Source organism: Lepisosteus platostomus, chromosome 4, assembly GCF_059453375.1.
Source record: "Lepisosteus platostomus isolate fLepPlt1 chromosome 4, fLepPlt1.hap1, whole genome shotgun sequence".
NCBI lineage: Eukaryota > Metazoa > Chordata > Actinopteri > Semionotiformes > Lepisosteidae > Lepisosteus > Lepisosteus platostomus.
The window spans coordinates 50,488,678-50,499,420 of record NC_142614.1 but is presented as its reverse complement, the minus strand read 5'-3'; the positions used below and the strand labels follow the sequence as shown (position 1 = coordinate 50,499,420).

General features: G+C 40.8%; 1 protein-coding gene across 2 annotated transcripts; it reads right to left on the bottom strand.

Annotated features, from left to right (window-relative positions):
- Positions 1-273: 273 nt before the first annotated feature.
- Positions 274-10,591, bottom strand: fbxo4 (F-box protein 4). Of its 2 annotated transcripts, none has more exons than XM_088629775.1 (7): positions 10,123-10,591; positions 7,870-8,102; positions 7,102-7,322; positions 6,539-6,614; positions 4,945-5,123; positions 4,463-4,638; positions 274-943 (listed from the first exon to the last, which is right to left on the bottom strand). In XM_088629775.1, exons 1-7 carry the CDS (start codon positions 10,279-10,281, stop codon positions 860-862), a joined length of 1,128 nt encoding a protein of 375 aa, XP_088485901.1. In that variant the 5' UTR covers positions 10,282-10,591; the 3' UTR covers positions 274-859. The 2 variants fall into 2 exon arrangements, with proteins under 2 accessions (XP_088485901.1, XP_088485902.1); XM_088629776.1 differs by having other exon boundaries at positions 10,014-10,125.
- Positions 10,592-10,743: the final 152 nt, after the last annotated feature.

The window sequence follows — 10,743 nt, the reverse complement described above, 5'->3', positions numbered from 1 at the left end:
ACAAACCATAATGAACAAATAAGCACCACAGCTGTATAAACTTAGTCCAAGCTATTTTTTAAATCCTAGAGTAAAAAAAAATTGAATTAACCGACAAAGGATGTTATTTGCAACAGCAACAGTCATTTGAGGTCTTCTCCAGCAACAGGTAAATCAGAGGTCTTATACTCAATTACTTATAATCTTCTGTATTTTTTTATAACATACCCAACCATTTTCTGAGCTAGACCTGAGAAATTTTGCTTAAGGTTGTTGACAATTTTAAACCATTCACTTCATTAAAAGGTACATTTATTTCTGAAAGACCTTATAGGCTGGATAGAAGCATTATAATCGTGCTGGTATGCAATAATGCAGCGCTACAGTGCAATAAACCCCAGGTAACAACAGACCCTGCATTAAGTGGGATAGTGCTTGGTTAAATGAGGGTTAGTGATTGGGAACACCTCCCTGTAACAGGGAACAGGAGCAGTAATTAAGGTTTTGATTCTGTCATGTGGACTGTCAAACCTTAAAATGCCAACAGTAATACTAGAGAAAGAAAACAGCTTCAATCTGTAATTATACAGTACACCTTAGTGACAATTCACTGAGTTGACACATCCACAATAGGAGCATCATGGTATCCTTGACATCGAGCAGGTTTCCACTTATTATCACATGAAGCGATGATGCCTACAGATTCAAAAAAGTTCTGAACTATGCCAATCACTTCTTTCCTAATACAAACATAAAATTAGCATATAAAGTCTCTGATATATAAAAGAAGTGTAGTCTTCACAAATATTTTTACCCGTCCTTTTAAGAGTTGTGTTAACATTTACAATTTCCAAAAGCATGAAAGGTTACTCTGAATGATCTAAACATTTATCCCAATTTCTCCCAAAAGCCATTCTATTCCATTTAAAAATCCATTTAGTGATTCAGCTTCAGAGTCCTGGACCTGAAATGCAAAAAAGAGAAATTATAAATACACATTCACATTTTGCTTTTCAAAAACAATGTTAACGTTATTTTGACCTTAATTTAAACAACTTATACCAGCTGCTTGCACACCCCCTAAGATTTTATGATTTAACATATTTAGACATATTTGTCCATCACTTAGTAGAATTACAGTACTTACTTTTTCACAGAAAGAAAGTCAATACTGGCTTACTTTTAAATAAATTATGACAAAGTAGAGTTTTTGTGTGTTATTTCTCAAATGAAGTTAGTTTTATCCACCGTTAGAACTTAGTGAAGACTAGGTGAAGGTCAAAAACTGTATGTCTAAATATGTTAAACCATAAAATCTTAAGGGGGCTTAATTACTTTTTCACCAAACCGTGGTGATATACCTCATTGTGAATCACAATTCTGACCGGTCTAAAAACAAGTGTTCCAGCAAATGAGTTGGGACTTCAAATCTTCAATTGTGTGTGATTGTTCAGGCAATGGAAAACTTTCAAATATTTTTTATTCCAAATGCTATAAAACATACTTTCTCACAGACATAAATATCACATAAACAACAAAGGGGTGAAGAAGTGAACATTTAAATTATGTGTATAAGATAAAGTTCATTCTGTGTCAAACGTAGCACACAAAACACCCCGGGTCCAGAACAAAATCTAGGGCCCAAGAGACAAACTAACAGTACTTAATTTATCAATCATAAGGCAAGTCACTGAGCTTGAGGGGAAAAGCAGTGCTTCTGGGGCTCCTGAGTGGCTCAACCGGATTGAGCTCTGTGATCCAGATCTCACAGCCCTGGGTCACAACAAAGCTTGGCCATCTGTGCCTGTGATTCTCCAAGGGGCAGAGCACAATTGGACCAGAGCCACTGGGAATAGGCATCGGATTAGTCATTTGGGGTTCTCTCAAAGAAACAGTGACCCTGACGACTTCACACTTGCAGTGATGTCACCACAGGATGAGCCACTCCTTCAATCAGCAGTTAAGCCCCAGTATATCTCAGTACAGCTTGTAGTATGTTAAAAGATTAATGATTGTACTGGTGGAAGGGTTATATGACCCTTTTTTCTCTTTCACATGCCCCTGTGCGGTTAGCTGTGTCATATACTTAAGCCAAGATGTAATGACACACTTGGCGATTCCAAACTGAGTGGAAATATAACAAAAAATAGTTGCTGGTTCTAACCATCCATCCATTTTCTAACCACTCTACTCAATTCAGGGTCACAGTGGAGCTGGAGCCCATCCAGGTAGGCAACAAACAGAAGGCAAGATACAGTACACTCTGGAGGGGATGCCAGTCTGCTGTAGGGCAGACAGACATAAACACACCCACCAGAGCCGGTTTTCCCACAAGCCAATTAACCTACCAGTATGTTGTTGGACTGTGGGAGAAAACCTGAGCACCTGGAGGAAACCCATGTGAAGACAGGGAGAGCACACAGACTCCATGCAGATAGCACCTCAGGAACTGAATCTAGAACACCTGCACTGTGAAGCAGCAATGCTCACCAGTGTACAGTACCACCCTGCTGCCCATTGCAGATTATCATTGTAGCGGCGAGGCTTATTAGTAAGAAAGAATTAAGTGTTTCTGAGCTTTCCCAAATTAGGCCCCATTTCTCTGTTCATCTCTGTGGTGCAGCCACAGAGAGACTATTCATGCAGGGTGATTTAAGGTCCTAGGACAGCTCCCAAAGGGGGATGCACTTAGCTAAGTCTGGCTATCATGATCAATGGTCATCCATTGGCGCCTATCTGTCTAGGGAGTGCCAGTTGGACATCTGGACTGCATTACTAAGTGTCAGGAGTAAGTGACTCATATCTCACCTTGATCAACCAATCAGGGACTGGTAGGGCCGAGTAACCCACGTGGGACTCTGATGCCCATGGAACTTTCAGCCAATCAACGAGCTGAAGTTCCTCCAGGTAAAAACAGGCAACACAGAGAGCCTGAGAGATTCAGTAAGATTCAGTAAGATTCTGGAGAGGATTCTGTGGACTGTTCTAAAGGGAATTCAAAGGAGAATTCCAGGGCAGGACGGCCCAGGAGCAGAAGGCTCCCAAGGGCAGGACATTCTCGCAGCGCACCTCCTGACCATCCTGAGACTCAGCCCGGACAACCACGGAACGGCCAGTGTATCCGAGTGCCAGAACTTTCCTTTGTTCTAAGAGTCTAGAGTGGAGGTTGCCAGAGAGTAACCAGCAGCAGGCCTCGTGAACAGGTCGGAACTGTGGACAGCTGAATCACTATTCAGAACTAGCTCTTCATCAGGAACGAACCGGTCCTCTTCCTGACTTGCTGGGACCCACAGTCATCTTTTCTCCTGTGCACAAACTGTGCTAGTTAAAGCCAACACTAACTAGCCGGTCAGCAGCATCTGCAGCGCACCGTCACAAGCCGCACAGCACAGCCTGGCACCGAGCCAGAGAGCGCGGATTGGACAGCAACAGCCTGCAACTGTTTCTTTGTGCCTGCAGGAGATCTGAATCCCCAGAAATTGGATGAGTATTCAACTTCACTGCATTACAGCTCGAGAATTCAATTGTTATCCAAACCAGTTGATATCAATTTAATTCCTAAGAGTTATGTACTTGTTTTGAGTATCTAATGTAGAAGTTGTAACCAAGTTCACTTTAGGAAACGGTCTTAATGAATGATATACTGAACGTATGTCCTCTTGACATGTGTAACAATTTGTAACTGATTGAATATATATCTTTTGTATTCTGATAACCCTCTCGATAAGATCTGTTAGGTTTAAATGCATATTTTATGTATTAATAAATGTATCCTCGTGTATTAGTACCTGTGTGTGTGCGTTGTTTGAGTTATGTCGCATGGTTGGATTCTAAAGCCATCAAAAGAATCAACTTTGTGATTTACTGCTACAATTAATAATTGTCTCAGTAAATGCCCAAACCCTACAGAACTGGTGCCTTCAGAGAGCCACTATGATTACATATTTGGCGTCCCTGAGCCGGTTTTCCTACATCATAATAATAGGAAATTTGGCCAGGATGCCGGGGTTACACCCCTACTCTTTTCAAGAAACACCCCGGGATTTTTAACAACCACACAGAGTCAGGACCTCAGTTTTACATCTCATCCAAAGGACGGCGCCTTTTTACAGTAAAATAATAATAATAATTGCTTACACTTATATAGCACTTTTCTGGACACTCCCCTCAAAGCACTTTACAGGTAATGGGGACTCCCCTCCACCACCACCAACGTGCAGCCCCACCTGGATGTGTCTAGTGTCCCATCACTAAACTGGGGCATTAGGACCCACACTGCCCACAGGGTGAGCACCCCCTACTGGCCCCACTAACTCTTCCAGAAGCAACCTTAGTGTTTCCCAGGAGGTCTCCCATCCAGGTACTGGCCAGGTTCTCGCCTGCTGAGCTTCAGCGGGTTGCCAGCTGTGAGTTGCAGAGTGATAAGGCTGCTGGCCGAATTTAGATTCTAAATTCATGAGATGAGAATTCAGCCTTTCCTTACCAGCCAAGGGTTCAGAAGTTGTTTCAGGTGCAACTGCTCAGCCATGTATACACAAGGAATTCTTCTGCGTCCCTCCCTGGAAATGCAGGACAGCACCAGCAAGGGACGAGTGGACGGCCCCCAGGCCGGGTCAATCATGGCTTGAATCTGGGCCAGTTCTTCTTCACGGTCCGCACCTCAAAAGCCATACAACACATCAAACTGTGCCCATCAAGGGTCAAAACCCTGAATGAATTCTTTTTGTGTGAGTGTATTGGTGTGCGAAAGGGACACTGCTATTTTTTGTGCCCAAGTCAGCATCAGCTCAATTCATCCTGACTAATTAATATATCAGGCTTCCTTTAACCACTTTGATGAATGTTTGTTTGCCTCATATGTCATATACATAATTTACTTCCAATGTGCACAATGTGTTCGTGATTAAACTATTAAAACAGTACCAGGTTCTAATTTTGTAAGAGCTCTGGGAATGTCGTTCTTACCTCCGTTCTCTTCCGCATTGGCCACATAGATGAAACCATTCACAACTCTGCACACCTCCTGGACGTGTGGCATTGCCGTGTACTTTGCTGTGGAACGCTCCGCCTTGCTGTCTGCCTCCCGCAGGAACAGTTTGCTCTGGACGCTGTGCTGTTCAAGCCGAGCCCTCTCCCTTTCTTTCCTAGAGCAACAACATGCAGGTAAGAAAACGGGCACTGAATTCTCAGCACATTTCCACTGAAACTTTCCCTGAAAGTTAGGGGATGCAAAAAAAATACTGACAATAGAATTCTACAAATAGAGACTGCCAGTAACATCAAAGTAAGGTTATGTGTATTAAAGTGCTCTAGTGGGCAGCACGGTGATACAGTGGCTAACATTACTGCCTCACAGCCCTGGGGCCCTGAGTTCAATTCTAGACTTGGGGTGCTATCTGCGTGGAGTTTATATATTTATATATGTCTCCCTGTGTTCACATGGGTTTCCTCTGGGTGCTCCAATTTGTCCCGCAGTCCAAAAACTGGTGGGTTAACTGTCATGTGGAAAATTATGCCCTGGGTGTGTGCATGTCTATCTCCCCTGCAATGGACTGGCATCGTGTCCAGGGCGTACATTGCCTTGCTCCCACTGCATGCTGGGATAGGCTCCGGCTCCCCCATGACCCAGAGGTTGAAAAATCAGAAAATGGATGGATTCTCATGGAACTAGCTCAACTACCAAAGTGAAACTACCAAAAAGACAAATGTATGCAGATCCCTCCCACAACTCAACAGATGATCCTTATAATCTAAGTAATTTCCAAATTTGGATCTCTGTCATTGGGTCTGGCCTGGACCCCCTGGAAGTAGTGGCTGAGAGGAGAATGGTGTCCAAACTATAGGCCATCATGGACAACGTCTCCCATCCCTTCTATGACATGCTTAAAGAAATGAAGAGCACGTTCAGCAAAAGACTTGCTCCATCCACGGTGAGACAGGGAGCGCTACAGGAGGTCATTCTTGCCTTCTGCCATAAGACTGTACAACGCATACACCTTGCGTCTGAGCAGGGGCAACATTGACAGTGACCTGTTTCTGGACTGAGCAGTAAACTGATACATCTGTTCTTTTTCTTTTTCCACGTTTACAACCGTTTTTCTGCAATATATGCCAGGGACCTGTGCAATACATTTATATTTATATTTATATTGTGCAATATTACTTTTATGTGTACTGTCCTGTTCTGGTTTGTTCTTTGTGTGTTCTGGACTGTGAGTAACTCTTCTTAGTGCACTTCTCACTGTACTGATTGTATTGTATGGATTGTATTATTATTATTGTATCATTCGTTACACTGTTGCTGTGTTGTCTGTGTTAAGCTGCTGTTGCACTGCAATTTCCCTCACGGGATCAATAAAGTATCTACTGTATCTATCGTACAGAATGTAGATGAGCTTCTCTTTGATCCTATACTGTACACTACAGGCACATTTCTTGCTGTCTATGAAAATAAGCAAGGAGCATGGCTTTGAAAAGATAGTGCAAACAGTAAGCAAACTTCTCAAATGAAAAAAGTCAAACAGATAGACAGACAAAACCCATGACTGAGTAAACTTACTTTGTTTCCGAGTACAATGTTATAATGTTAAATGTCTGCTGGTTATTAAACCTGAAGCTTATTCCAGATCCAACACCTGCAATATCAAAAATTATAAGAATAAGGGGCTATAACATTAACATTGTGAACCTTTGAAAATAGCACAGTATACAGTTGTATGCAACAGTTTAGGCGTCCGTGGCCAGATTACATGTTTTGTTGATTTTCTAAGTGAAAAGAAGTTAACACAACCTCTACAGAAAACAAACTTAAACTTGACATATTTCTGCAAATTTTAATGCACAGTTACTATTTATTGGCTGAATTTCACTGATTGAAAAAAATAAAACAGTAAATGTGGCATGTGCAAACATTTGGGCACCCTATCAGTCAGTACTTAGCAACACCCCATTTGGCAGAAATCACAGTCTCCAAGTTTAAGTTTGTTAGCTGCAGAGGTTTTGTTAACTTCTTTTCACTTAGAAAATCAACAAAATTGATTGTGCCCAAACTTAAAAAAAAACTGTATACTGCCATCAAAAGATATTTTATATATATATACTGTATATTCGGATGGTACACACCATTAATCTGTCTTTGAGGAAAGCCCGCAATAGGTAACACATCTGGAGAGGTCATCATTTTCCGCACGTATGAGACATCCAGTTGCTCCAAGCCGGGGCCAAACATGGCAAAGCAGGGCTCGGAGTTAACCACCAGGGAGTGAAAGAATGATGTTACTGCCCTATACCTCGGTCTGAGAGGTCTTGATCGTCTTCTTGATGCTGGGTAACATCTTAAATACCTGAAGTACATAACAAAGGACACAAAGACTGAGGTGTGTTTAATTTCCCTTTAGCATAGTATTGATGACTAGCACAGTACTGGTGCAAAAATAATCTGAAGGCTCTATTTACTCTTACAGCATTAATACACAACACATTGCAGTAGTTGTCAAATAACTCAGTGTTGCAGAGATGTGTGCACATTATTTATTTAATTTTCCATTTTTCCTTTGTGGCTTAATACATACTTCCTCATGCCTAGCTGAATTATTTGGGTGATATTGGACAAACCAGTTTTCTACGATTTTAGAATTTCCTTCAATCCTTCATATCTTAATTCACCCCTATGTAAGTGAAGCAGTATATTGAACTGGCATTAAGTAACCCCTGCCTCCGCTGTTGCCTTACAGACTGCCGCACAACAATCAGGATGAAAGCAGGGATGAGTAGACACAAAAACACATTAAAGTGAATTAAGCTGGATCTGTTTTTACAGAAGATAATAATATAAGATGACATGTTTGAACGTTTGTGGTTTTGGAAGTCTAACTCAACTTCAATACGTACTCTGCCATGAAGTCTGGATAACTCTCTGTGCTCTCATGTAAGGGTTTGTGGAGAGTCGCTAAATCTGGCAGGGAGGTACAGTCGATGGAGGACCAGGAAGGGATGTCTCTGAGAAGGAAGTATTTCCACAGGACTGGATCTCGCACGGCAGAGCTCCAGTACTGGCTGGTGCTGCCCAGCTGGCACAGGTCTTGAGGGGTCAGGAAAGACATGACATAAAACTGGATATCCACCTTCAGCAAGAGAAAAGACAGTGAAAACTAACAAATGATGGAAAAAAAGAGGTTACTTTTTTAGTGTACTACTTTTTCAGCATTAAAGGTATTCTCACTGAAAGCATGTGTTACAGTGAAAGCATTTTTTAAAATCTGAAAACATGTTTTGCCACACGGGGGGCTTGCGCACTGGAGTGTGTCACCCTGATATCTGGGTTAGATAGAGTGAAAATCCATTAGACACTGAGGTGTTGTTAGAAATCACTTTAGGACAGAACCAGTGAGTTTTTCTCAGTGGGACGTCTGTTTGACAGAATTTCTTAATCATCTACAGTAGATGACCAACATACTGCATGAACTAGAGAACGTGGAAGAGCCCTTCAACACATCTGACTGGTTTTTGAGTATCTTAATGATCTGAGGATCTCATCCAAACATTTCTTGAAAGAAGCAATGGTCACAGTTTAGAAGAGTTAACTAATTATACCAGAAACCAGGAAACTGGATAACTTAGCAGAGTAGTGTGCCAAATACAGATCCCTATGTAGTGTACTATGTACACAGCACCAGTTTGATCAATCACCTCTTATATGCATCTTTCTATACATTAACAAGGTCTTAATCCAAATACTGGTTATGCATTATACTTAATGCCTGCCAAATGTAACTTACAGTATTAATCTTTTATAACAGGTTTTATCTAAAGCTTTCTGAAATTGGCATATACCCTGTCATATAATTTGTATCCTTTACTGCTGTTGCTCTTTCAATGATCCCTAAAAAGTTATTCAAGCCTATTCAAGGCTGGAGTATTGCATAGAAACTGACGACATGTAGGATCCTCTAGATTAGTTCTAATTATTAGGATCTTCCTCTATGATGTGACTGTAGGAATAATGTACCTGTACTCATTCTAATAATGTAATAATCAACCAAGAACATAAAACACTTCTTTGTACCAAAGTTGGTGGGGGTTCTAATAACGTTATCATGCGCCGTTGTTGAATGTTATATCATTGCGGTTTTCAAGAAACCGCTAGATGAGATCCTCAGATCAATGACCTTTTCAAAATCAAATAGACTAGATCGCCACTCGCGTTTGCAGACGTTCTTATGTTCATTGTGTTATATTGTATTGTTTTGTTAAGTATTAACCTTGTTCGTGTCTCTCTTTTGCACATGTCATGTTTTTACTTATTTGTACTGAAGCTACAGTATTAAAAAAAAATTAAGTAGGCGCATTCCAAGTGGCTTAATCGGTAAAAGACTCTCGCATGATCTGTATGCTCGGGGATTCGAGTCGGATCACTTAAAAACAGTGCAGGTGGCGAGGGACTCGCTTCTCTTCCAGTCAGTGGTGAACCTACGGTAAGGGTTTGTGATTCCTGTCGTCTATAGTGACTCGCAATTGGGAGGTACAGTATGTGTCAACTTCCTCATTCTCCCTTGTGTGGCGTGAAAAACACACAATTTGCTGTTCGGGTGGGCATTACAAAAATAAAAATAAGGCATAACAGAAATAACATATACCTTTATTAAAAAGGCAACAAATAAGTATGGGAACTAATGACATTTGGTGTTGTTTTAATACAATAGTATGTTTGTCCTAGGACTTTCAAATATCCGCAGATCTAGAGAGGAACAACAAATCGTAGAGAATCTGAAGTAATGGTGACTGAACACGACCCAGTCCTTATCAGAAAGAGCCTACATTCTTTCTGAAAAGTAACATTTCTGTAAAATTAAACATTTTGATCATACAGATTCCAAAACAATCTTTCTGCAGCTTGCGATCTGGGTCTGCCTTAAAATGTACAGGGCCTGGTTTAAAATAAATCAGTGCATTCTCAATGTCCTCTGGAATAGAATCAATTTACTATACAGTATACTGTATCTAAGAGTTAAACTTCTCCTTATCCGGTAACTTACACTGTAAAATGCAGGTATTATCCCAACTTTCAACACATTATTTTGTTCTTTCATCGCACTGTGCTGTATAACTTTGCAATGAACATTTTGATTTAAAAAGTTGTCCTACCGGTAAACTGTCCAAGTAGCATGTCCTTGTTATTTTTTCTTGATCTGAATTTCCTTCAGTCGTTTCATTTTTCGTAGCAATTTGGAAATACCTGTCTCTAAACTTCCTCAAACTGTTAATAACAGCAGATTCCAGACTACTCCATCTCCCTTCAGCCATCGTCGCTGTCAGCGAGTTAACATTGGTTTGACAGGTTAAGCTACAATATAGAGGTCCGTAACTATAGAATATAGTAATAGTGTAGCTATTTGCAATTTGAAAACGTGCTATCAACCTGAAAATTAATTTAAAGTCCAATATCTGCGATTTATTTTAACAAATGTATCACCGCTTTGTGGTCTTCCTCAACAAGAAACGTAAGAAATATCCATGTCAAGATCCAGTTCCACCCAAGCTCAGTAAAATCGCAGATGCTTCCAAAACAGACGCTGTAAAATCCACGTCTCCCAGAGCATGAGATAAAACTAATGCATCGTGGTTATTGTAGTTCTCTGTAAATGGTGCCTGATTCAAATTCAAAGAGCTTTATTGTCATGACCGACGAAATACAGCGTTGACGAACACAATTACAATAAACATTTACAATAACACTCGATCTTATCCATTATTATCGTCTTCGTC

Coding starts and splice junctions, on each gene's coding strand:
- fbxo4 (XM_088629775.1), bottom strand. CDS start 10,281: ATGGCTGAAGGGAGATGGAGTAGTCTGGAATCTGCTGTTATTAACAGT. Junction 6,615..7,101: donor TCCTCAAAGACAGATTAATG/GTGTGTACCATC, acceptor TTGATATTGCAG/GTGTTGGATCTGGAATAAGC. Junction 4,639..4,944: donor CAATGCGGAAGAGAACGGAG/GTAAGAACGACA, acceptor ATGGCTTTTGAG/GTGCGGACCGTGAAGAAGAA.